At 36.2% G+C, this 27,864-nt stretch overlaps 3 protein-coding genes across 5 annotated transcripts in view; all 3 read left to right on the plus strand.

Annotated features, from left to right (window-relative positions):
• arhgap27 (Rho GTPase activating protein 27) overlaps positions 1 to 10,252 on the plus strand; it is a 43,119-nt gene extending 32,867 nt beyond the window's left edge. For 2 of the 3 annotated variants that reach the window (XM_059324964.1, XM_059324966.1), the window contains exons 7-18: positions 3 to 65; positions 1,575 to 1,642; positions 2,638 to 2,725; positions 3,157 to 3,258; positions 4,041 to 4,139; positions 4,917 to 5,022; positions 5,108 to 5,242; positions 7,031 to 7,129; positions 7,224 to 7,301; positions 7,412 to 7,543; positions 8,065 to 8,170; positions 9,321 to 10,252. In XM_059324964.1, the coding sequence (XP_059180947.1) occupies positions 3 to 65; positions 1,575 to 1,642; positions 2,638 to 2,725; positions 3,157 to 3,258; positions 4,041 to 4,139; positions 4,917 to 5,022; positions 5,108 to 5,242; positions 7,031 to 7,129; positions 7,224 to 7,301; positions 7,412 to 7,543; positions 8,065 to 8,170; positions 9,321 to 9,498 (1,254 nt within the window). In that variant the 3' untranslated portion in view covers positions 9,499 to 10,252. The remainder of the gene's footprint in view (positions 1 to 2; positions 66 to 1,574; positions 1,643 to 2,637; positions 2,726 to 3,156; positions 3,259 to 4,040; positions 4,140 to 4,916; positions 5,023 to 5,107; positions 5,243 to 7,030; positions 7,130 to 7,223; positions 7,302 to 7,411; positions 7,544 to 8,064; positions 8,171 to 9,320) is intronic. The other variant, XM_059324965.1, reaches the window with a different exon arrangement.
• Positions 10,253 to 11,523: 1,271 nt separating this feature from the next.
• vps25 (vacuolar protein sorting 25 homolog) lies at positions 11,524 to 21,395 on the plus strand. Its single transcript, XM_059324779.1, has 6 exons — positions 11,524 to 11,666; positions 16,638 to 16,783; positions 17,566 to 17,619; positions 17,731 to 17,819; positions 19,292 to 19,367; positions 20,622 to 21,395. Exons 1-6 carry the CDS (start codon positions 11,620 to 11,622, stop codon positions 20,732 to 20,734), a joined length of 525 nt encoding a protein of 174 aa, XP_059180762.1. The 5' UTR covers positions 11,524 to 11,619; the 3' UTR covers positions 20,735 to 21,395.
• Positions 21,396 to 22,701: 1,306 nt separating this feature from the next.
• Positions 22,702 to 27,864, plus strand: part of wnk4a (WNK lysine deficient protein kinase 4a) — a 65,163-nt gene continuing 60,000 nt past the window's right edge. Inside the window, exon 1 of the mRNA XM_059325077.1 lies at positions 22,702 to 23,514. Coding sequence (XP_059181060.1) covers positions 22,882 to 23,514 — 633 coding nt within the window. The 5' untranslated portion in view covers positions 22,702 to 22,881. The remainder of the gene's footprint in view (positions 23,515 to 27,864) is intronic.

Here is a 27,864-nt window from a genome sequence, read left to right on the forward strand (position 1 = left end):
AGGCTTTTGGCTTCAGAGCCTGGAGGAACCCGTACTATCTGACCTCCAGGTGGCTGCGCTATAACGTGGGTTGTTAGTTCACCTGAGCTCCTCTCATAGATAGCAGCGTCTATCTATGGCGGGCCGGAGGTGACCTTAGATCACTCATGGAGTCTGTTGCACCCTGATAGACATTTTTCATCCCCTGCATGGGTTTCCACCGCTGGGATGCATGTTGCAACCAACCTGCACGCCTGAAAAACTGCATATTTTGACTTATAAATGTACATAAAAGTAAGAATGCATCAAATTCAGAATCAAGCATGACCAGTACCAGGCAAAAGTCTGGACACACCTTCTCATTCAATGGGTTTTCTTTATTTTTATTATATTTTAGATTAATTTTAAAGACATCAAAACTATGAAATAACACATACGGGATTATGTAGTAAACAAAAAATGTTAATGTCCTTCTGCTCTAAATATTCATTAGAGATTCTCAGCCTTTTTCCACCACTGAATAAACTGAAGACCTCTAGTTAAGTGGCATATATATTACTTCATATTATATTCAATGCATAACAAAAACAATACACAGAAGACCTGATAAACTGAACAGCTGCAGGAAGTTTGGATGCATTTTGAGCAGATTATTTCTCTGAATATTGCATCAGAGATGAGACTTCCTGTTTTTCTAAGGAACTTTTAATACACTTCTCTGTCTTATTTATTTCCTTCAATACGTCTTTCTTGGAAAACTTTTCTTCACTCAGACGCTGACCAGCTCTTCTGTTTGCCCTTTGAATGGTTACTTTCCTGAATATCCTTTTTAAATAAAGGATGAAGTGTCAAAGCAAACAGCTCTTCAAAGATTCTTTATTGTTATTTTTTTTCATAAATGCAAGACGAATCAAGATGAAGTTTCTCTCCCGCACAGTTCTCTGGAGCTCGTTAAATTAACAAGAATAGAAAAGAAATGAATAGGATATAATAGAAATACTAAAAAATAGTTGCAAAAGGCAGTGGAGGTCTTCACTGTGCCCTAAACCGGACTTTATATTTTAAATAATAATTCAAAAGTTGGGAACCAATTCACTAAAGCACCAAATCTTCGTCTAAAAAGTCCCCAACAAATTCTGTATTTACTCCTGTTTGAAACTACATTTTGGTGGAACTTTTATGTTTCTGTTCGGAGAGAACGAGATCTCGGCTGAGTGACGAGGAGGAGGAAGTCATTAAACATTTTAAGACAGATAATGCAAGTCCAAAATATATAATAACATCAGCCTTATACATTGTGTATAAACAGAACAGAATAAATAGTGTTTATCAGATCATCAAAATATAAAAACTGAATATTTTAAGCTCCACCACGACTCTAAACACAGATGGATCATCAAATATTTGCCTCTGCAGGATATTCTGCATTTAAGGAGTTCATCACTGTGCACAGATTGTAACATAAGTTTGTCTGCATGCATGGCTTTATTCATACAGTTTGTGCTTCCCTCATATCATCACATAACTTGACTTTTACATAACTACAAGTATGATCTAAAGAGGGCTAACATGTTGTGGTCTTTTTGCATTCTCAGGTGCAAAACTTGGAGAAAGCTGGAATCCTTAACAAAACAAAAGTGTGTGAGAACGGCAAGAAAGTGAGGTGAGCTCCGGTTTCTGTCTCCGGGTGTTTGGAGTCTTGTGTCGTCTCCTCACAGCAACTTCTGGCTCTTTTTGTGTCACTGATGGTCAGAGGTGTGGACTCGAGTCACATGACTTGGACTCGAGTCAGACTCGAGTCATGAATTTGATGACTCTTGACTCAACTTGACAAAATGTAAAGAGACTAGCAACTCAACTTGGACTTATAACTTGTGACTTCACTCGGACTTGAGCCTTTTGACTTAAAAAGAGTTGCTACTTTCCCCAAAACCCAAAGATTAAAAAGTCTGTTACTAAGGAGCGCTCTATCTCTCTTTGTGTAAATGTGTGTGTGTGTGTCTGTGTGTGTCTAACGTGTGCTGTCGGCACAACATTCAATCAAATTCCACCCACGTTATTTTGATCCGACAGCATCCATCCAATCAAATTGCAGGACAATCAATGAAAAAGAACTGTCAAAAAACGGTGCCAGTTGGCAAAAATGATCCAAAGATAGTTTGTTCGCATATAAAAACTACGAAGTGGTCAACAAAAAACTAATTGCAGCATGCAAAACATGCAACATTTGAAGTTGCACAAAGAAGGGTAAGTTTTGAATGAATGCTAACGCTAGCTTCTCGGCTAAGTAAGTTTGCGAGCAGCATTGCTAAATTAGTGAGAGAAAAACACACATAGACGATATGAGATGAGACAGAAGGGACAGAAACTGGTGTGGAACTAGTTTAATGCAAAATGCTTGCTATGCACTTTTTCAAATGTGTTTTGAAGAATGTTCTTGCAAAAAAACGTTTTTTTATAGATAAATACAGATTTTAAAAGCATACATGGTCCTGGTAAATGTATTCCTTTGTTGTTAAAAGGACTTGAAACTCAAACTGTAGGACTTGGGACTTGACTTGAAACTTGTAGGTCTTGATTTGGGAATTTCTTGTGACTTGCAAAACAATGACTTGGTCCCACCTCTGCTGATGGTTATTATTTCCTCCTTATTTTTAGGAAAAACTGGGCCCAGACGTGGACGGTCCTGCATGGAGGAGTGCTGACGTTCCACAAAGACCCGAAGTCTGCAGCGACGGGAGCCTCGGTACGATCTTTGAGCCTTAACAACAGGAGGGTTTGCGTGTTTGTGTGGAGGAAAGTGCTCATGCTGCATTAATAAGAAGCTCTGACAGCTGAATGCTGCTCGTGTTGCATTCTGTACATTTCAGTGATGGGCTGTGACGAGGTGGGACGTTATAGACAGGAATAACCACTAAATGTTCTGCCTTTTTTGCCTGTAAGTTGCAGTAAATTACCTTGTTGAAGTCTGCACTGAGGTATCATCTTTAGCAGCTGAATGAAACCTGAATCTGCAGCGTGATGCAGCTGATGTGTCACCTTTATGAGCAGTGACAGCTCAGACAAGCCCTCGGGTCACACGCTGACAGGGACAGTCGCAGCTTTTGTTTCTTGGAATGCAGCGCCGTCAGTTTCGTAAACAGCTGGATTTGTTGTTTTTTTGTTGCCTCCGTGCAGAACAAGACCAATCAGATCGTCCCGGAGGTGACGGTGGACCTGCGGGGAGCCACGATTGGCTGGGCCTCCAAGGACAAATCCAGCAAGAAGAATGTCTTAGAGGTGTGTGTGGAACATGATAAAAATAATGTGTGCCAGTTTTTATCTTGAGCAAACAACACGTGTGCTTCTATTTTTACCTCTGTTTAAATGACTGATTCCCTGCAGAGTTTTTCTACTTTTCATGTATTTGTATCCATTGGTGTTAGTGTTCAGAAGTATTCAGATCTTTTACTGCAGTAAAAGTACTAATTCCACACAGAAAATACTCCACTAAGTAAAAGTCTTGAGACAAAACCTTAACTTAACGTGAAATATACTAAAGTATAGTAAAGTATGAAAAGGAAAAATATGATTTGTCCAGTAAAATGTTTCCTGTCTGTGTTTTACTATTATTTATGATGTTTTTAGGTTTATTATTGCTGCTGGGGGAAGATAAAGGGATTAAAATGTATATATATATATATATATATATATATATATATATATATATATATATATAAAATTATTATTAGTATTATTATTAATGCTAGTAATATTATTATTATTATATTTTTGCTTTCTACTCATGTTTTATTATAAAATATAATTTATAATAATATTATTTTTTGTATTTATTTATTTTATTTTTTTGCAGCATTTTAAAGGATTTTTATTTATGTTTTATTTTAAATTTAACAGTGATTCTGGCGCTCTGCCAGCTGTTCCCTGAAAAGTTTTGGTTTGAAATGTATCAATAAATATGTAGAAATGTTTAGTTCCAGTTAGCCCTGTTGACTGATATTATGATTTGATCGATTCGTATAGTTATTGCTTCATCAATATCTTGTTTTCTCTCTCTGCAGTTAAAAGGAAAGAACGGCGTGGAGTTCCTGATCCAGTACGACACAGAAAGCATCATCACAGACTGGCACAAAGTCTTAGTGGACACCATCAGACAGCTGGTGAGTTTTCATTATTATACATTATTATAACATTAAACTACAAAAAATAATCTACAGTTCATCGAGTCATTTCTGTCTCATTACTTAAAGTTAATGTTGGAATATTTTATCTCTGATCCAGTGTATAATAATAATTATTATTATTATAATAATAATAATAATGACATTTTATTATTAGAAAATACTAAAAATAAGTTGATTTGCATTTAAAACAAACAAAACACACAAACAACTTTTATTATTTTAACAAAAATACACTTTAAGGACTAAATTACAGACAAAAATACCTTAAAAAGAAGATTTTTTTTTTGCTAAATTTAGTTAAAAAAATATGATTATCATTGAGTGCTCTACATAAGTACAATTTTGAGCTACTTGTACTTGAATATTTCCAATTTATGTAACTTTATACCTCTACTCCACTTCATTTAGCTGACAGCTTCAGTTACCTTTCAGGTAGAGATTTAACAATAAAAACATGATCAATTTAAAGTGATTAGACATTTCCTAACAATATATCAAGTAGTAAAATGAATCCAATCTTTCAAAAATAAAATGCTGCTTACATAAATGCATCATACTAATAATACAATAATATATATGGAATATGTGGTACTTTGATGCTGATTTTGATGCTGATACTTTTGTATTTTTACTTCAGTAAGTCTTGAATGCAGGACTTTTACTTGTAGTGGAGTAATTCTGCAGCGTGGTATTAGTACTTTTACTGCAGTTTACTGCTGTTTGATGATCTCACTGTGTGTGTTTGTCCTTCAGGAGTACCAGGACCATCACTCAGAGGACGAGGACAGCGACTTGTACGAGAAGATCGCCACCACGGAGCGAGACGAGAAGGCGGGAGGCAACATCGACAAGCGGAGATGTAAGTTGCAAAACATTTTAGTTAATTATGTCAGACCCCACTGAGAGCTGCACTTATATAAACATGCAACATAATGTGTTTGTAGCCTCCAGGCCAAGTGTGACGCACTCGTCGAGCAACGCAGGAGACGCGGATCAGAAGAGGGTTCGGACGAAGCTGATGAAGTTCCTCATGAAGCGTCCCACGCTGCAGTCTGTGAAGGAGAAAGGCTACATCAGAGGTAAACACCACAAACTACCAGGGGCTCAATGGGCCACAACTCATTCCTCCCTCTCACATACACAAAAATACCTCTCACATTCACAACTTTAAACAATTTTTCCTCTCGCATACACAAAAAAGACCTCTCCCACACACTGTTTTACCTCTCACATCCACAATTTTATCAAATTTAACCCTTCACATACACAATTTTACATAATTTGAACCTCTCATACACAATTTTACCTCTCACATACATCATTTTACACAATTTAACCTTTCACATACACAATTTTACACAATTTAACCCTTCACATACACAATTGTATACAATTTTACCTCTCACATACAAAATTTTACATAATTTTAACCTCTCACATCCACAATTTTATCAAATTTAACCCTTCACATACACAATTTTACATAATTTGAACCTCTCATACACAATTTTACCTCTCACATACATCATTTTACACAATTTAACTCTTCACATACACAATTTTACACAATTTTAACCTCATACACAATTTTACCTTTCACATACACAATTTTACACAATTTTACCTCTCACATACAGAATATTACCTCTTACATTCATAATTTAATGTCAGAGGGGAGAATGAATTACAGCCTATGCGGCTGCTCATAACAACACACTGCTCTTATCTTCCTGCTGAGGCTCATTTGAATAGCAGCTGATGTGAGATTCACTCGACTCGACTCTGAACACTTTTGACTTTGTTTGTGTTTATATTCATCACAAGCTGCTTTGCATTTTTCCATTGCACAGTTAATGTCAGTTCAGATCTTTATCAGCCCACAGGAGGACATTTGATCTGCAGAAAGAACATAAATAGAACATAAATGTGAAAGAAAACCCCACAATAATAACTGAAGAACATGCTGGTATTATACACACAGTACAGACTGTAATAAAATGTACATGACAACTGTAACAGCAGGACTCCGGTGAGATGTGATAGAATACTGATCTCAACTCGTAGTTTATGGTGTAATAAAAATTACAAGCAACACATTACTTTTCTCACCAACACATTTATGAACTTCACTTTTATGAAGACTGATTTACAAATATTTTTTGCATTTTTTCCCATCAATGCAATGTGTTGTAAGATTATTATTATTATTTTTTTTTTTATTTATATTTAACATTTATTTTTCTTTGCTATTGATTTTTGAAATATGTATATTTTCTTTACAGTTTATTTACTTAATCTACGACTCAATATTCATATTTTTTTTAGTTTTTTCATTTTGTAAAATTTTATTTTTATTTTATTTTTTAAAAGGGGAAAAAAGACGATAATTAAGTAATAAAGTAAATAGTAATAAATAAAGTAATAACCTAAAGGGAAAAGGTAGATAAATCCTAAAAAATAAATTAAAATTTATATATATATTTTTTTTTTACATAACTACATTTTCTCAAATTAACTATATAAAATAGTTATAATAATAATGATAATAAAAAATATATTTATAAATCACTTTTCAAAACAAAGTTACAATAAACAGTTTTGAAGTTCTACAACACTAAGCAAAGGGGCTGCATATGAGTAAAAGTAAAATATGTAGAATAAAAAACATTAAAATAATTAAAATGACTTTTAAAATTCTATTTTTAAGACGGATATAAAGGAGGAAAAGGCCCTCCTGACTCATATTAAATATTTTGTGTCTAATACTATTAATATAACTACTACCTTTACTCCTGCTATTTAAACTACTACTACTATGATTATAACTTCAAATAATAATATTAATTAACTGATGTCCCTCTCTGCAGACAATGTGTTTGGCTGCCCTCTGGCCACTCTGTGTACTCAGGAGAGGACCACAGTTCCTAGTTTTGTGGAGAAATGCATCAAAGCGGTGGAGAAGAGAGGTAAAGCTGCACTTTGTGTTGCTTCCTGAAACATTTTAAAGTATTTTTAGGGTGTGGAGTGTGAAAACTGACCTCCTGATGTGTTTATCTGCAGGTTTAGACATTGATGGACTCTACAGAGTGAGCGGGAACCTCGCTGTCATCCAGAAACTTCGCTTCAAGGCCGACCACGGTAAAGTTTACAACAATAAGTGTGTTTAACTTGATAAGTCAGTGTCTGACTGCAGGCAGCGGCGCCTCCTGCTGGACTCTAACGCGCTCTGCACCTGTTGTGTTACACAGAGGAGCTGGACCTGGAGGACGGACAGTGGGAGGACGTCCACGTCATCACCGGAGCGCTCAAGCTGTTTTTCCGAGAGCTTCCCGAGCCGCTTTTCCCCTTCAGCCACTTTAATAAGTTCATCTCCGCCATCAGTAAGCAGGACAGCAAATACATCACCTGTTATGAAAAGAAACATTTAGTCTGTTTGGTCTAAATCAGGGATGGGCAACTTAAATGCTGGAGGGGGCCACAGTTTTTCCTCGACACTACCACAGGTGATGAACTTAACATGTAGTAACTTAACATATTTCATGCTCAAATGCATGTATAACAGTATAAATAGGAGTACAAAAGGTTTGAAGCAAATAAAAAAAAACTTACTTACTTACTGTGATTTCTTTTTTTTCAGTGCAACAACAGCAGACCAACATTAATTGCAAGAAGTAATTTTGTGCATTTCTACACTGCACTTTTAAGATTTCATGCTCAAATGCATGTAGTTGTACTGAGGGCCACTAAAGTGAGGGTGCGGGCCGTATGTGGCCTCCGAGCCTCCAGTTGCCCATCCCTGGTCTAAATGCAAAAAGTATTTGAATGAAAGTCAATGATGCAGTTGGTAATTGGTAGATGCGTGTTATATTTTTCTTCTGCTCTGTTTTATTTTTTTCCCCAGGAATTCCTGATTACAACACAAAACTGTCGTGCATGTACGAGCTGGTCAACACACTTCCTCCTTCAAACCACGATACCATGAAACTGCTTTTTGGGCATTTACGCAGGTATTTTGTTTGGAAAATCATTTTTAGTTCTATCCTTTTGCACAGATTAATAAAAGTTGAGTCAGAATTAGATCTCATCTCAGCTGACAGATACAGAAACTTAATACTTTCACCTAAAAGAAGATGTTTTCTCTGAATTAATTAGATAAATATCTTATGGGGGCAAAAAAAATCTTTTCTGAGTCATCCCATTAATTAAAAAAAGAGTCAGATATTGAACCTATTGATCCAAAAAAACAAAACAAATAAGAGCAGATTATTCTTTTTTTAAAATTCTGCTAATAATTGCCTCATTAATTCTGAAAAAAAAACTAACAACAAACAATTTTTTCCATGATTTTTTACTCAATACTACACTCTTTTTTTTTATGAATGGAAAAAAAAATCTTGTGACCCAAAAAAACAAGAGCAGATTATTTTTTCTGCCAATAATTGCTTCATTTATTGAAAAATAAAATGGATTTTTTTTTTCTCAAAATACTGACATAATTATCTCAATACTAATAAATCTGATAATTTGACTAATTAATTTAGAAAATATGAAGCCAAATTTTGCTTGAAATTTCTGGGGGTTTTTCTGAATAAATTTCAAAAAAGAAAATCGGGAAAAGCTTTTTGCTTGAAAATTCTGCTCTAGTTTTTGTGAACTGATATGAGAATTACCTCAATAATTAAAAAAAGGCTTTTGTCGCTATTAAACTTTTCCTCAGAATTTTGAGACAGTTAATTCTTTAATTTCTTTTAAAAAGCTGAATTTTATGCCAAATAAATCTGTTTTTCCTGAATTAATTAGATCTATATCTTGCTGGAAAAAAAAATTCCACTTTTGTTTTTCTGATTTATACCATTAATTAAAAACAAAAAAGTCAGTGGTGATCCTATTGATTTAAAAAAAAAAAAAAAAAAAAAAAAAAAAAAAAAAAGAGCAGATTATTTTTTCATGAAAATTCTGCTAATAATAAGAATAAAAAAAATGCATGAATTTTTTTCTCAAAATTTTTATGAGAAATAAATCTGTTTTTCGGAATTGTTAAGAAAATTATCTTATTGGTTCAGAATGTAAAAAAAAAAAAAAATATATATATATATATATATATATATATATATATATGTGTAAAATTAATTTAATTATAATGAATTTGTCTCTCAGGGTAATTCAGTTCGGGGAGGATAACCGAATGACGGTTCAGAACGTGGCGATCGTCTTCGGGCCGACGCTGCTGCGGCCGGAGACGGAGTCGGCCAACATCACCATGCACATGGTCTTCCAGAACCAGATCGTAGAGTTCATCCTGAATGAGTACGAACGCTTGTTCTTCTCCAGCTAAAGCAGCCGTGAGCCTCCCTGCAGACCTGGACAACACGGCTCAAATGTGCTGTTGAAGTGCTAGATTTTTTTTTTTTTTTTCAGCTTCAGTGCAACATCGAACAGGAAACTCTTGCTGTAAAATAAGTTAAAGGGCTCTTCAAGTTTTCTTTGCTCAGAATATTTGACGTTTAATCACAAAAAAATTAGATAAAAGGGATCTTCAAAATGGTCTTTGCAGCATGTTTAACCACAGTTTGTCCAGATTGACTCAATAGGAGGCCGACACTGTTAGAATTATCTGTGGCAGTATTGTAGGATTTAAAACGGTTTAAAGTTTCTGAGCTGTTCTCCAGGAAGTTACTTGTGAGATGAATTGTTTATTGTCTAAACCGCAGTGAAAATAAGTCGAACCTGGATGGATTTGCAGCATTAACGCTCTCCTGAAGAAACGATCAACGATTTGCTTCCATCTTTATTTTTAGAAAAGTTTTAATGTCATTTTAAATATTGTTCTGAATTTGAGATTATCATGTATGGCAATAATAACTGAGATTGTATTCTAATATTGTGTCATTTTTACCCATGAATTTTATTGTAATATAGAAATGTATAAAAAAGAAATATTAATACCAACATCTCGCTGTGACATAGAATACTTGTGCAACGTTTAGATTATTTTCCACTGAATAAAAATGCCATTTTTTCAATCGTGCTGTACTTGAAGAAACTGTGTAATAACAACATAGAAATTATAAACTAGTGATGCCTTTTTTTTTTAAAGTACACTCAGTCGGACCAGGAAACAGAAAAAAGTGGATTATAGAGATTTATGACCTGTAAATAGAAATAGATGGCATATTTATGCTGAAAGTTGTTGAAAATGCACAAGTTATTCCATAATAAAATAACTTTGTTAAAAAATAAAATACAGCTGTGTATTTATTTCTGTCAAATATTTTATTGTCCTCAGTTTTTTTTTACACCCACACACTTTTCATAATAATAATAATAATTATTATGTTATTATTATTATTATCATTATTGTTTATTATTTTTATTATTACTTTTATTTTGTGGCTTTTTAAAACCTGTTCTTTTTTCCCCATTAAAAATTAATATAAATGAATAAAATTTATAAAAACTTCTAATATATCTTATGTTACATAATTTATTCATTGTTTAAGATATATTTTTTAAATATTTTATTATAATTATAATAATTCAATGATTTAAATTTTGTAAAAATGTACAATTTACATTTATTTCGAAATATATACACAATTTATGAATCTATATGTATTTGTATGCTTTATAAAATGTTTTTTGTAAAATATAAATATGTAAACAACTAAAGTTTCTTATTGTTCATAATCTTCAGACAAGTTCTAAACAACATCCCCTTTGTTGACAATCCTCTGAACTTTCTGTTTTTTGATTTAATAGAATAAAAACTGAACAGATACTTCCAGCCATTTGAATGATTAGTCAAAAACTATTAATCATACGATAAGATAAGATAAAAGTTGACTTTATTCATCCCACATTGGGCAAATTTAGTAAAATGAAATAAAATAAAATATATTTTGTTGTTTCATATATTTTTTTAATATACTTTAAAAACAAGACATCAAGTTTACACAGATGGGTCAAAAACGACCTTGTGTATTAGAAGCGTAGTGATACAAAAAGTGATACACTAAATGAACAATTTGAGTATATGTGTAACTATGTTTGTCTTATTTTTAAGGTTTAACTTTAAAAGAGTTGTTAGAACCACCAGACTACATTGGAAAATCACATATTTTAACATTTGAGACGTATTAGAGCCATTTAGCTATTTAACAAAATAGGATAGTTAATATTTGTGTCTTCTTATTTATGTGGTTGTTTTAATTATAAACTCCATACAGAAAATATTCACATAACTCCAACATTGACGATGGAAACACACTGTGATTCACATTTCTTTTGGATTTCACACAAACTAAAAACCTAAAACCTTGCCATGAATTTGTTGATGGGATAAAAATACAAATTCTTGCAGACTCGTGTGTTGCTTTTATTTTGGTACATTTTGTTGGTCGGAACCATTTGAGAGAGGGACCGGAAGCTGTCAGCTGTGAACACCGCATCAACTGCAATGAGTTTTGAGTGGCCCTGGCAATATAACTTCCCTCCGTTTTTCACGTAAGTCAACTTTTTCTGAAACACGGTTTGAACATGTTTCCACTCAGCGTGTCACACTCTGTTGTTTATTAGTCGTTGAGTCGGAGCGGCTTGATTTTACGAGCCAATGTTAGCCGCACCGGCTACCTGGCTAACCGAGACACCGCTAGGGAAGTGGGTTTATTTTTTAACTTCTAGCTTTCTAAAGTTTGTGAAACAGCTCCACTTGTTGAGTCATAAAGGCTCGAATTAATGCGAATATTTGTAAACCCCAACATGTGGTAGATTTATGTTGTGTGTGCGTGTTTAGAGATGATTAGCTGTTAGCTCCAGCTAGCTGTTTTGATAGCAACACTGCCTCAACTTCAGCTACCAAAACACTAATTTAACACTAACAAGCTCACCAGCTAATAAACAGTGTTACGGACGATTTTGTTACCCATGCAATCCTCAGACCTGGTTTGTTTTTACAGATGAATAATACAAGTGTAAATGTTTTAACCCTCTGAACCCAAACGAGCCGTTTCAGGGCGTTTTTCCTCTCTGTGTACTTGTATTTCACTGCAATATATATAAATCTATAAATCCTGCAGCTCTATGGAATCAGCACAATCATGGCTCGAACTGGGAACAACTCAAAAATATTTTTTCTGCAGTATAACACAGTAACAATGACATAAATCATAAAAAAATCCAATAAAATGTTAAATAATAGAAAAAATGTGATTTTTTTTCTGTTAAATTATTGAATCAAATTAAATTTGTATATACAACTTTTCCAAGTGCCCACAAGAGTCATGAATATTGGAAAAAAATATGCCACATGCCATACATTTGAGCTATTGTCATCTTTCCATCCTCTTTTCTCCTCTCCTGTCCCCTCCTCTCAGCTCTGTGTAAACGGCCTCTCCTGTCCTCTCCTCTCTGCTCTGTGTAAACAGATTTTCAGTGAATATTATATGTGACCGTTGGTCTCAGCAGAATCAATCATGTCTTCACAGTGTCTCAGAGGAGCAGAATTCAATGTTTTTTAACAGGATCTGGTTAGTGCAAACGCTTTATGTTGGTGGCATCTAAAATGAAGAGATTCTGACACAAATGTCAAAATTTTACAACAAGTTTTGGTCACTTTTTCTAACAGAAACCTTCATAACCTATGGACGATAATGGGGCGGGACTCAGAGGTTCAATCATGGTTACAAGCTATATATTTTAATATCTGTTACAAAAAAAACAGCAGAAAGATTGTATCATAACAACAGCTAAGCCCCCCAAAAAGGCAAATAAAATGTGCAAACAACACAATACTTACAAAACTTACCAAGAATAGATGACATAAAAGGATTTTTACTGTAAATACAAGGTGCAAAATTTAAATGCAAAGTATACTATAAAATTAAACTGCAGTGATGGATGAGGAGTCCAGATTGAGGGTCTTTAGTCAGTGGGGGAAAGCATGAGAAGGTATGGGAATCAAGAACTCATTCCAGATGAGAAACATTTCCAAATCGTGCAATCCATTGGAATCGCATGCCTCCGAGAATATAATTTCCTCTTATTAATGTCGACATGTTTCTCAGAAAGTTACGCACTGCGATGCCATGATGTCAAACTGTTACGTCTGCGCATCTGGAAATGTTTCATGGTGCAGAAGAAGAATTTAATTTCACAAGAAAGATGACAGCAATGCTGCTCGTTAAGTCTGTAAAATGTAAAGTCATTTCAAGTACGGCTGGAAACACGGCCAGCACGATGCTGTAACATGGGCGTAAATCCCAGGAATGCCATGTATTTATCACTCCACATGAAAGCAGGAGTGATGAGCAGGATATCTGTTACTGAGGGTAAATATCGTGTTATAATGACAGAATGGCACCACACAGGCAAAGAAAACATTAATGAAAACTGTTTAAATATTCTCCCATTTCATCTACTCTGAGTTACTTGTTTTCCACACAGCAATCAATAAGCGAATTTAAATAGAATCGGTTAGATAAACGGTAGAGGTGTGAATCCCCAGAGGCCCCACGATACGATTTTATCACGATACTTGAGTCACGATACGATATTATTGCGATTTTAAGCATTTTGCGATATGGTGAGTATTGATACAATATATGGAGATTTAACTGTTTATCTGCATTTTGTGTCCACAAAATGAAATTCAGTCAAGAATTGTTTTGTCCAACAAGAGAAAATTCTCTTGTATTATTATTATTTATTGTATTCATCTCACTTCAGTCTTTTTATTTCTCCACAATGAGAATCAAACCCACAGACTGACCAACAAAGTATTCAGTCAAACTGAACTGAACTGATATCAAACATGTATGGATGACAACAACTGCATAATTTTATCAAACTTTCACAAACAACAAGCCTCACTGCTCTCAATTTTTTAGATTGTAACATAAAAAAGCTGAACTTTGCAGCATTGACAACTACCCGACACGATATCCTGACGCATGTCCCTATAGATTCCTTAGATCTTCTCGTTTCATATGATACCACGGTCTCCAGTATATTCCTAAAAGTCAGCCCGCTACAGCCTCTGCAAAATATCGCAATACTATGCTATATCGATTTCTTCCCCATCTCTAATAAACAGAATTGATAACAGCATTTGTATCAATAAAATCTTTTAAATTCCCGTCACTAATCCAGCCACCCCGTTCTCCTGATGTAGAAGCGACTGGTTGAGGAATGTGACAGCTCTCGTACCGATTCTTGTCACAGCTGAGCTGGACCAGTCGCTTACAGGAAGTGCTGTGCTGGTCATGAAGAGGATTTGAGGTAGAGGTGGGGGCAAAAATCGATACAGCATAGTATTGCGATATTTTGCGTTGCAATATTATATCTATTCATGGTATTCAAGTATCGATATTTAGTGTACAGACTGCACGCAGTTTTGGCCGTTCCAGAGGTGTAGCCGGTTCACTTTTAGGAATACACTGGAGATGCTGGTATCATATGAAACTCAAAGATCTAAGGAATCTATAGACACTAGGATATCGTGTCGAGAAGTTGATGAAATAACGCTGCAAAGTCAGGCTATTTTTTGATGTTTCATGGTGATGTTTCATGACCTCTGACGTCATGCTATCTCAATGAAAACAAGTCTCCTCTTAACATACACGGCTGCCCCCCAATTCAGAACTGAGAATTTTCTCTCATTTGACAAAACAATTCTTGCTTTAATTTAATTTTGGGGACACAAAATGCAGTTAAACAGTTAAATCGCAATACTTGCAAAATGCTTAAAATCGCAATAATATCGTATCGTGACTCCCAAGTATTGGGATAAAGTCGTACCATGGGGCTTCTGATTAGTCCCACCTCTAATTTGAGGGAGTTTTAAACGATGCACAACAGTTTGTGCAGCATCTTCCTTCTCCACCTTTAATGACTCCACATTGGCTCCCAAAACAGAGCTGATCAGTTTTTTCAGTCTGTTTTCATCAGCACATTGCAGCAAAGACAACTGTGCTTGCAGCAGCAGTCTGTCAGACGGGAGCTTCCTCGGGTTGAGAGAGTTGAGTCCTCTCTGTCCTGTGAACAGCCTCTGTGTAACATTTCCAGTCGGGCTGAAAGAAGTCATTAGGTAACGAACACTCATTCGATGTTGTCCATTAATCAGTTAGGCTGGTTAATTGAATCGTCAGATCTTTACAAACTGATTTTCTCCATATAATATAGAAACATGAAAAAGCACCACTGCAAATCTTATTTGATGTTCTCATTGAAATAAATCCTTCAGATGAGAAAAGCATAAAAAATCACGAAAGAAATGTTAGTTGACTGAGACCGAAACAACCAATACTTCTACTCGTCCACTAACTCCATATTCTGTCCCAAAGTGTTGATGTGTTGACAGCAGTGACCATCTCCTGGTTTAGGAGGAGTAGGTTGTTCCTTCTGCACAACTCTGAAGTTGTCTGCACAAGATAGGGTCACATTCTTCAGGGAGACACATTTTGGTGTAACACCGGCCGGACAAAAAGACCTCAGTGCTGAAATTCTTGTAAAAAGAAAGCAAAGAAATTCAAGGAGCACAGTCATTTCCCTTTGTGCTGATACAGAGTTTTAACTGTGTGTTTTGTGCTGCAGGGTTGATGTAAACTGTAAACCAGTAGATTACAGACTGTTCAAAAGACTGTTGATAAGTGTTAAAGTTTCAGTAGGTCAGGGTTTAAACACTGCAAATGTGTGATAATTGTGCTTACTTTTATCTGCTGAGGTTCTTTTTTTTTTTTTTAGAATGATTATTCTTTTTATTATGGTTGAAGATCTTCCATACCAAACTGACAAATCCATTTCTATATGTACATGTCTTTGTGCAAGGGAGTTATTGTCATGTTAATGCAGGAAAGGGCCTTCCACAAACATGTGTAGACTGTACAAACATTAAGATCCCAGACCCAAAGTGTATAACAATATGTGGACAGGAGCAGTTAAAGGGTCGTATATATGGTCATATCGCCTGGGACAAAGTCGTGGGAATTTAGTTTGTTCTGGTTTGTTTTTATTCTGTCATGAAGAACATGCACAAATCACATCGGTCCAAATATTCACAAAACAATCAAAAAAGATGGAAACAGGCCCCTCTAACTAGCTGCCAAGGCATACATTATATCATGAATTTTCCCAGTCAGGAACAATTTTTTTCCTATTATTTTTCCTTTTATTATTATTAATATGAATTGACACTTTTATTACTGAGCTCTTTCTTGCATTTTAATGTAAAAAAATCTATTTTTAATAAAAAGGATGAATATAAAGTGGGAATTTCAAAATAAAGGCGTGTCTTAAATGCTATGATATGTATGAAAATTTTTACTTTGCATCAATAATACTGGATCATTGAATCAATACTGATACCATAACTATGAATAGCATATGACAAGAACAGTTGCTACCTTCATAAAATGGCCATAAGGAGTACATTTACAGATGAGTTGAGTCTTCATCTTTCTCTCTTCTCTTTGATGACAGGTTACAGCCCAATGTTGACACGAGACAGAAGCAGCTGGCGGCCTGGTGTTCCCTGGCCCTGTCCTACTGCCGGCACCACAAGCTCTACACCCTGGACGTCATGGAGGCTCAGGAGAGCCCCGTGTTCAACAACAAGAAGATAGAACGTATCCTAACAGTCCACCTGACGCTGTACAGCTTCATATATGAGATGTAGATCTAGTCTGTCATGTTTGCGTGAGTTTTATTTGGATTGATGGTTAAGAGTTTACAGGCTGCCTCCTTTTATTGGGATCTAAAATGACACCTTATCACAGGATATTACTGTTGACCAAGGTTGCAAAGGGGTGGAAAATTTCCAGAAACTCTCCATAGGAAGTTAAGATTGCGAATTTTGGAAATATTCGAAATTGGAAATTTTCCATTGGAATTATGAACACTTATGGGAATGAATTGGAATTATGGAAATGTATGGGAATTAATTGGAATTTATGGGGATTATGGGAATTAACTGGAAATATGGAAATGTATTGGAACTTATGGGAATTAATTGGAATCATGGACATTTATGGGAATTAACTGTAAATATGGAAATTCATTGGGATTAATTGGAATTTATAGGAATTAATTGAAATTAAGGAAATGTACAGGAATTAATTGGAGTTATGGGAATTATGGAAATTTATCGGCAATGTATGGCAATTTATTGGAATTATGGAAATTTATGGGAATGAATTGGTATTGATGGGAATTATTTGGAAATTGCAGAGTGAGGAAAAATCAGTGCACAATCCACATAAAAAATACATAACTGTTCTAGATGAATTTACCTTTAAGTAGAAATCATGCTTATTGCTGTATTAGTTAATGCTATGTAGAGCCCCTTAAAGTGTTTTCTGCACTCAAAGCAAGATGAGATGTTTGTTTGTTGCCCTTAACTGAACTGCAGGAAAACTGTCAATGGAAGCAATTCAGGTTGTGTTTGAGGAATTGAGGAAAAAAGGTAAATTTTGTTCTGTCTTGATGTCTGCACAGTGATGAGATTAAGAATACTTATCTGTGAGTTATTCTCAGCAATAATAAACATCTGAGTCACTGTGCTGTCTGACCTCAGGGAACCTCGAATGGTTGGACAAAAACAAGTCTCGGTGTTTAGTGATGTGGAGACGACCGGAGGAATGGGGAAAACTAATATACCAGTGGGTGAGTCACCACACTAAAGACACGCTGTGTACCGTCTAGGAAACTGTACATTATTGTACATCTGTGGGGCTGATGACGGAGAAATGGAAAGAAGAAAATGTTCTCTAAAGGAGTAAATAACAAGTAAAATGTAAATGCTGACAGAGCGTCTTGTTCATTGTTTTTACTGAGTCTCAGATTATCAGGCACGTCTTTTGTTATTGGTTGAGAATGGAACAATGGAAAAGACTTGTGACATTTGTGGTGTGACCGCCGCCTCATAGTGTAGGACAAATATAATTTACATTTGGTGAATCAGTGCAACCTTTTCATATAATATACAGTCATGGAAAATATTATTAGACCCCTTGTTTTCTTCAATTTCTTGTTCATTTTAATGCCTGTTACAACTAAAGGTACATTTGTTTGGACAAATATAAAGATAAAGACAAAAATAACTGATATCTAGACATTTTCCATGGTTTTCTTGATAATAACCAAACTCATTATCAAGAAAACCATGAAAAATGTCTAGATATCAGCTCTTAAATGAAACTCTTATGAGCGATTTTTGTTGTTATCATTATTTTTGTCCAAACAAATGTACCTTTAGTTGTACCAGGCATTAAAATGAACGAGAAATTGAAGAAAACAATGGTCTAATATTTTTTCCCATGACTGTATATATAGATGTATAAATTAGATTGCCTATCAAGTGGTATCAATCAGTATCATTCATAACTCAACAATGCTTGGAGTGGCTAGATATCAGCTCTTAAAGTAAAAACCGTTATAGTTAGAAGTTATAAAGAGTTAGAAGTTATAAACAGAAATTCGATAAAAATACAAAAAAAAGGTTAACGGGTTAAAAAAAAAAAACTAATTACAATACATCAAACAACAATTAAAAGTTGAATCTAATTCCTGAAGTCTTCTCTCCATTCGCTCTCTTTTTGTTGTTGTTTTCTCTCTTCTTCTTCTCCTGTTTACTGACGGATTAGCCTACAGCAACACATTACACTGCCACCTGCTGGCCAAAGTACGTTACTGCAGCTTTGTTTATTCGCTCTAAACCAGCTGATGGAAACTCACTAATTCACATTTTCTTTATTGCTACATTTCAAAATGTCGCTTCAAAACAGCTATTAACCACAACATAGGATATAGAGAGAAGAGGAAGAGATTAAATGCACTTCAACCGTCTATTCAGAGATAAGGCCAAAGTAAAGAGGAACTTGTCTCTGCTGTTACATAGAATATCACCATTTTTATGCTCCGGCAGTCCCAGCGGTGATGGATGATTCACCAGGAGACCCAGCCCCCTTTTAGTCAGTTTCATATCAAAACTGTAGTTGCTGCACTTCATTAAAGTCTCTATTTATAACCGTGTACTGCAGAACTCATCAAGTGTTGTGTCTGTCAGAGGAAATCTGATGTTTTTATTTCTGGTTTTTATCTCAGAGTGATCATTGTTCTGTTCTCAAACGTTTCAGGTTTCCAAAAACGGGATGGTCAACTCTGTGTTTACACTTTACGAGTTGTCTAACGGTGACGACACAGAAGGTGAAGGTAAGGCAACATTTAACATGTTCAGCACAATTTGTTCATTTCACTACTTCATCTTTTATCTTTAGTTTTTCTACTTTTAAAGGGAGACCTGACAGGTGAACATGGTAACATTTTAACTGATAAAAATCACCATTAAATGAAACCCCTGATGCTGATTTCTTATATTAAGACAACTTTTTTCCTGTATCACACGTTTTCTAAAAAAAAAATGAAAATGGAACATTATCTTGTTTAATATGTACTCATTTACTGACACCAAACAGAAATCTGAACATTGGATAAAAGCCAGGTTCAAAATTTAAGGTTTTGCAGAGAGAGTTTTGGATTTATCTTTTTGTCACTCCATAAATCAGAAAATGCCGTTAAACTGCCATAAAAAAATTATATAGTTATGTAATACATTTTAATAAATCACATTTTTATAAACCATAATCATAAATCATTTTTACAATGTTTTATTAACTTTTAAAATTATACATTTATTATATATCATAAATATATATCCATATAAAATATTTATTATATAATATATTTATTATACAGTTATGTAATACATTTTAATTAATCACATTTTTATAAATCATAATTAAATATTTTTAAAGTATTTTTTAATGCATATATAATTTAAAAAATTGATAAAAGTTATAAAAAAAATTGAATTATGATTTATAAAATGATTTATTAAAATGCATTATTTAACTATATTATAATGATGTATAATATAACACATATATTATATAATTATATATAAATTATATATTTTTAAATATTTTAAATTTATATAAATATTTATGAACCTCTGTAAAAACCTTTAAAATACAGATAGAAATAAACTCCAAAGTTTGGTGTATTTAAGTGATACTGAAGTGGAAAAAAAACCCTTTTTAGATTTGTAAAATTAGAAGTTTTGTAAAATTCCACACATTTTGCAACAACAACTAAAAGATATACACTTCTAATGTAATTTCTTAAATTTAGACATTTTTTCTTTTGCAATTTAAGTTTTCAGGAGTAATCTACAGATGCAAATATAGTAAAATAAACACCTTAATGTGTATTTTAGATTAATTATTTCCACTTGTTGAAGCAAAATAGCCCAAAATGCATTAAAAAAAACCCTCTTCTTGTTGCATCCTCTGACAAAAAGGTTATACTCCTAAGCTCCTCCTGTAAATCCTGTCACTTTGTTTTGCTGTATATATAGTTAATTCTTCCTGTTGCACCCTCTTAGAGTAACTGATGTGTTTGTCTCAGAGTTCCACGGGTTAGAGGAGTGGATGCTGCTGCGCTCGCTGCAGGCGCTACAGACAGACGGCAAAGCGGAGCTCATCACCATGGACGACAGCAAGGGCGTCAAGTTCTTTTGAAACGGTGCTGGAGTCACACTCACTGTCTGGGAGCCCTCTTTACTTTACCTCACAGGCAGTTTTTACAGATTCAGCCGTTCAGGGCGACACAAGCTGCACCTCAAAGCCCAGCCCCGGGGGTCGCTGGGCCTGCAAGTTGTTGTTGCCTTTTTTTTTTTGCTTTCTTATTGGAAGAGAACCAATATCATTTCTAAGTGACACGGCGTTTAACGTAGTCACAGGTAACATGCAACGGGCCTTTCAGGGGACTAAATACTATCAATACTGAATACTCCTGGGGAAACTCTCCCCACCAGCTGTAACTTTTACTCTTTTCTTTCTTGTAAATAGTTTTATTCTGATTTTTTCCCCTACTAACAAATTTCCTCGGTATATAATTAGCTCTGGACCTCAGCTGTTGACATCCCAAAGAAATCCCCGAACGCAACACCAGAGGGACTTTTTATTTTGAGAATGACTGCTTCCAGAAGAGGAGCGGCGCCGTGGGGAAACGGACCACCAATCCCAGCTCGATCAGCTGAGTGTTAATAATAGTGGACTTCATGTACAGATTGCTGTCATCCTCCTATTGTGCAGTGGCTACTGTGACACTCCTGTTATACTCTCTCTCTCTCTCTGTCTTTTTTCATATCCTGTAGGAAAATAAATTGGAAATTTGCTACATTTGCTTCCTTTTATTCCTGCAGAATGACATTAATGATGATTTTAACGGCGTGTGCAGACGTGCAGAGTCACACCACAGTGATGGGGATTGTGGTGCTCTTACTGTCTGCCTGCAGCTGTACTGAGTGGATGTTCCACTCACATCATGTGCTGTGTGTTCCTTCCTGCGGGGAGATGATACAGCTCCTGTGAATCCTCTGTAAATTTCCTGATAACAGCCAGTGTTTGTGTGCACTTGTGGGGACAGGTGGGGCCCAGCAGTGTGGCCTTGGCTGATAAAGGTGTCCTGTTTCAGCAGCAGCAAGCCCAGTTTTGCTCCCCCTGCTGGTCAGCCCCACACACTGCAGCCCTGCACCCCTCCTCCTCCTCTCCTCGTTGCATATCTCTCTCATTCAGGTTAATCAAATGACGGCAGACTCGACAAGCATAGTGAAGTGACTCATCGGTTGTATCTTAATTCTAAGAAACCAGAGACGCTGTGCTAGTCAATGAAGTACTAATTAGAAGAGGGGACATCCTGTTCTTGATGCTGTAGGCAGTGGAAAAACAATGCATAGTACCTGTTAATCAATACAAGGAAATGTCTTCTTTTACAGCTTATGCACACACAAACAGGCTCGAATTTATATATTTTTTAATACTTTTATTGCAGTAAAATTATGAAAAATATATATAAATTGGAGCTTATTTTATGTGTGCATAAGCTGAGGCTTCAGTACAGTCACCCAACTTTTCTTTTGTACACCCAGTGCTACATTAGATGATGCAGGGGAAAAAAAGAAAGCAACTACTTTACAGTTACTATAAAATCTGCATATTTATCCACATCCAAATTATATTTTAAAGGTGTTCCAAGGGTCTTTTTTGGACACAAATTACGCACTAAATTACATGCAAATAAAAATCTAATTAAATGTTGTGGTTTTTAAGGAGTACTAGTTTGCAAACACTCCTTAAACCCCTCTGTAATTACTCTCCCTGGATAGTCCTATTAGCGCGTCAAAGCTGCGAGGGGGCGGAGTTGGAGAGCGCGCACTCGCAGCGCACGGGACGCACAGCCCTCCGGAGCTCTGTTGATATAGGCAGCGCCGTCCTTTCACTGGAGGTTATGGCTGAGGACTTTGTGAAGAGAAGAGGAGAGGAAAACTCGGGATTATTTCGATAGGAACTATGCGTTGATCTGCGTTTATGCGCGCAGTTCGTTTATTTGAATTGCTTTTACGCGGCGACTGTGATGAGTAAGTAGATTTTTCTTATTTTTCTGCTGTTTTTTTTAACATATTTAAGAAGGTTATGGTTAACAGGTAAAAGCAGTTTGGATGTTTTGGATAGGCGTGTTTATCCTCAGACGTGTTATTTTGTGGTCAGCCTTTGTTTAAAGCCACTGACATCATGGAAAAGTAACTTTATGTAACGGTACTCTATTGTCCTGATGCCATCTCCACATTTAGGCTCTGAATCAAGAAGGCTTTGAACCTGCTACAATGTCACATGCACAGGTTGAGATCCCAGGTCGCGCTTTCCCAGGCCTCTCTTTGGATATGAGCGACGACTGTTTGTCCCGGGTCCCATCCGTGCTGAGGGCGCACGGTTTGGGCGCACGGAGAAACTCTTACGGGCTGCACAAAATCACCATGGACGTTGATTCGCCTCTGTACAGCGGCGCGCTCTCCAAAGCCTTGTCCTGGTCCGCGGAGAATATCCTATCACTGCCTGAGTCCAGAGCAGAGGATGAGAAGACTGACGAGTCCCCACCGTCGCCGTCGCCCGTCTCCAGCCCGGGCACCAGCTCCAACACGGCCCCCAGCAGCCAGGAGCCGGACCCCAGCTCCCTCACGGGGGACTGGGATCCAGTGCCGAGACCCGCCGCTCAGGACGCCAGCTCGGAGTCTGAAAACGAACTGCAGAATAAACCGCACAAAACCTTGTCTCGCATCACGTTTGACAGCCAGTGGGAGCTGGAGGAGAAAGAGGACGTGGAGACCAAAGCGGTGGCCACCTCGCCTGATGGAAGATACCTCAAATTCAACATAGAAATCGGAAGGGGGTCTTTCAAGACGGTCTATAAAGGACTGGACACAGAGACAACAGTGGAGGTTGCATGGTGTGAGCTGCAGGTAGGATGTCCTCTTCTATATTTTTCTGTAGATCTAAACTTAAAGTTGCACATTTGGATAGAAAAGTCTGCATCCAAGAGTTCATAGCACACATTTAATTCGTTTTAAATGAGGAATACTGCATTTTTCGATGTGCATCTCTGGACAAAAGTTGCATTCAGTTGCAGTTTGCAGAAAATCTTCCCCCTGCAACAAGCGTAGTTCAAGTATCCAGGCTAATACTTTCCCCTACTTCCCTGCCCCAGTCCGCTCTAATCCTTTCTTTAGGTCACCACTAGAGTTGATGTGAAGCAGCTAATCGACAGATTATTATTCCTTGTTGACCTTGAGTCGGGCTGCGTCAGGCCCGTTCACGGTAACCCAGGTCATCCTGTCAGCAGTCAGCTCCAACTGAACCACTCTGCCTGCCATGATCCCTTCTAATCTCTGTTTTCATTAACGACAGGTGACACAGAGGCCGGCTCACGTGCAAAAATAAGATCAGCCGAAGGGGCAGTGGATCATTTATTCCCAGCTTTGATTAAGTTCAATCAGTATTAGCAAGTATTAATAGCTCCAGTTGTGATTTCCATCCTGTGAGGCAACACGAAGAGATAATGTCTGGTTCATGTGCAGCTCCAAACTCCACAAATAAGACAGAGAGAAGCACTTTCTGTCTGTCCAGTCTGATGAAAACATGCAGTTTGTGTCAGTGTTTGGCATGCAGGCACCAAGCAGCCCGGGCAGCAGCTGCCACCTCTTTTGCTGACTTGGTTTGATAGCACAGCGGAGGATTTAAAGATTTAAGATTTAAGTCCACCCTTAACATTTGCTGTTTTGTGTGACGTGCATTGGTGTCAGTATCTGGCACCCATGGGAGCCTTCTGAGGTGTGAAGTTGTGCCCAATAATCCTCAAATTAAACTCTGTGCCTCTTGATTTGGAACTGGCAAAAAGTCACCTTTATTCTGACCTGTATCGGAAGTTCAAGACAAAGAACCTTCCTGTTTTTGCTCTAAATAAGCGATTGCACAGAGGCGGCCTTTGTCTGGTGTTGGAGCTCTGCGGGAGGCACCGGTGCTCAGACACTCAGGGATTACGCAGGGTGAAGTGAATCTGCCCCTGAGGCTCAAGCACCAGCACCAGCAGGTTGGGACTCCTGCCTCAAGAGTCCACCTGTCAGTTCACACAACAGGTGTCAGTGTGAGGAAGGTAGAAAGGAGTCCCTGAGAGGCACAGATTTCCCTTCACCTGCACTGTTACAAGTGTTTCACACCCTCAGGTCAAACACAAGCGGGGGGCCTCCAGTGTTTGTGGTGTGACTTTTAAAGCTTTTGCTCTGCTTTGACTTTTGTGGAGTGAAAAGTACGACACACGTACTTTTAGTACGGCTCTCTGGCCGGGGGCCACGCTGGAAACAGGCATGCCATTTCATCTCTCGACTTGAGACATGAGCCGAGTTAAGCTCCTTAATCACTCCTAATAAGCTTAAAGGTGGCCATTGTTGATATGGTTACTGTTGTGATAAGTTAACCTCAAAGACATAGACTCAGCTGCAGCCGCATTTCTTGGACAGAACTCTCCTCCCCGTGTGCCCCCTGATTGCTTAAATGAACACAAAAGCTGGCTGTTGGTGGCTAAACACAATCACCCCTGTAATGTTGACGGAGCAGCTGTTGGAGGTGCGTCATTACAAGTCAGGTAGAAATGCCTTAAGCTGTTTTAACTATGTGTTACAGAGGCTGAGCTGTAATCTGCAGGCAGTCAGCCTCAGCTGTTCAGAGTCTGAGGGGGTTCAAACTGCATCTGAGCTCCACTTTTATACATCATGCATCACTTTGTATTAGTCATAATTTCCCACAGAGGTGTTCTCAGTGCAGGTTATTGTTAGTGAGCACAGGTCCATCCGGGCGGGGTTCAAGGGAGCTTTTTGTGCGAGCAAACAAAAAGTAAACAATACATTTAGATTCTTCCATGACATGCAACACCCAGGACAGTATAAAATACCAGACAGGGCTCATAAACTCTAACGACTTGTATTAAAACTATAACACAATAGAAAAGCTCTCACTGGAGACCTTAAGCTTTTATTTTGCAGTGTTTGTACAGGTCCAAGCTCTCAAATGAAGGAAATAAGTTACATATACAGTAATGATGATAATCATTTAAAAAAAAATTAGAAAAAAAATTCCAGTACAGTGAGTGCTAGTAAGGTGGGACAAAAGAGGGAAAAATACTTTTAAAAAGTCAGCCCAAAAAAAAAGAAAAACACAGATAAAATATAATAATAATAATAATGCAAAAAAAGTAATAATAATAAATAAATAACAATTATAACAACAATAATACCACTGATCATATTAATAAATAATATAATAATGTAATATAAATAATAAATAATTTTAATGAATAAATAATACATAAATAAATAAAAATAATAATATAGCAATGTAATATAATTTATAAATAATGTTAATAATAAAATAAAATAAATAAAATACTATAATTCTAATATCAAAAACAATAATAATGACAATATTAATAAATAATATAATAATGTAATATAAATAATAAATAATTTTAATAATAAAATAAAATAAAAACTAAAAGAGTATACCAAATATAGTCTCCCAGCCTCATTTTGTATAATTTGAGTCAGTTGTATTTTGTTTTCCTTCATTTTTAGAAAATTAACAAGTAAACACAGATATATCATCGAGAAAGAACAAAAATAAGTGCACAAAGAGCATTTTGTAGCAGCTAATATAACATTTCTGTTGCCAGGGGAAGACCAGTCTGGGTTCAAACATTGCTCATATTGTTACATGTTGTCATACTGCTGTAAAACACTGAATAATAAGACAGCATGCACAATTTTATCAGCTAATTTTAGATATAGCAACAGCAGTTTCTATGTCAGCTGATTGAAAAACAAACAAAGAAGGAAATATGAGCACAGAAAGTATGTTTGAAGTCGATAAGAAACAGTTTCCAGTTAAATGCCACACTGACAGGTTTATTTACTTCAGCTGTAAAATATAAATGCAGCATTTTTCGGCCTCAGCGAAGGATTATTTCCATACCTTTGCGGCTTTGCACACAGATTCTTGACCTCCGTGTCCTTTCTTATCTAATCTACACAAACCTTTTTCAACCGCAGCGCTAACGAATGTAAAGAAATCTGTGTTATTACAGGTTGACAGAATACAGTGAATTAAAAACAAACTGTACCAACATGAGTTGGAACAGACGTGTTAAATTATCTCAAAAGCTGTTTCCTCTTCTGCAACACAGTACGTCACACGTTTTATTATCTCAGCCATCAAACACTCTTGTTTCACAACGTGCTGTCGGCTCGGCTGATGGATGATTCTTCACAGAGCCAAACATCATTAATGGCTTTAAAAGTAACAATCCTTTTTGTTTTATGATCCATCAACACTGCACAGATTATGAAACTGAAGATGGACACTTTGGCTGTCATGTTTCTGCAAAATGCAAGTGAAAGAATTCATTCTAGCCAATTTCAAACTTGAGTTTTCTTATTTTTGACAACAATAACAACAAAAGACAGGTAAACAGTATTTACAAACAAACAATATAGCTCAGTTTGACAGAAATGGGAGAAAATCTGCTTTAAAAAAGAGTTTACGGGTCACTAAAGTCCAGATTCAGGTCCAAGATGGACCAAAAAGGGCTGCCAGTCTTTATAAAACCGGTCTACTTTGTTATGCAAAATATGAGTGAGATATTGAAGATGAAGCAACTCAAATGCAACCTTTAATCATTGTAACAACATCTTTCCTAGCAGCAAAAACTAGAATGTTCTATAATCTTTTGTTAGCTGCAGTGGTTAGTTGTTTACTTGCCATTTCAAACTTTTATTTAATCATAATCATCTTTCTGAGGCCGATACAAACGTGCAGCAAGAGTTTACAGGGAGCAAGATGCCTGGATATTAGTTTATATCAATTTTATATGTGAACATGTCATCACAGAGAGATTATAGTAGATTTTTATAGGAGTTGCCCACATGTCAACCCCTCAACCTCTCCTCTCAACAGCAATATCATCGTCCTGTTGCTGCTGATATCATCATATGCAGCGGTGGAAAAAGTATTCAGATCCTTTACTGCAATAAAAGTACTAATACCACACTGCAGAATAACTCCACTACAAGCAAAAGCCCTTCATTCAAAACTTACTGAAGTAAAAGTACAAAAGTATGAGCATCAAAATGTACTTTTAAGTATCACAATTAAAAGTTTTTGTTATGCAGAATGAACCCACTCAGATTGTTTTATATATTTCAAATAGATTTTGGATTTTGGAACTATTATTGATGTATTTATGTAAGCAGTGTTTTACTGGT

The sequence above is a fragment of the Centropristis striata genome, chromosome 21 (assembly GCF_030273125.1).
Source record: "Centropristis striata isolate RG_2023a ecotype Rhode Island chromosome 21, C.striata_1.0, whole genome shotgun sequence".
NCBI classification, from domain to species: domain Eukaryota; kingdom Metazoa; phylum Chordata; class Actinopteri; order Perciformes; family Serranidae; genus Centropristis; species Centropristis striata.

Excerpts from the sequence above, each read along its gene's own strand:
- vps25 (XM_059324779.1), top strand. The coding sequence starts at position 11,620 with ATGAGTTTTGAGTGGCCCTGGCAATATAACTTCCCTCCGTTTTTCAC. Across the intron at positions 11,667-16,637 it reads AACTTCCCTCCGTTTTTCAC|GTTACAGCCCAATGTTGACA; the intron begins GTAAGTCAACTT and ends CTTTGATGACAG. Across the intron at positions 19,368-20,621 it reads TGACGACACAGAAGGTGAAG|AGTTCCACGGGTTAGAGGAG; the intron begins GTAAGGCAACAT and ends TGTTTGTCTCAG.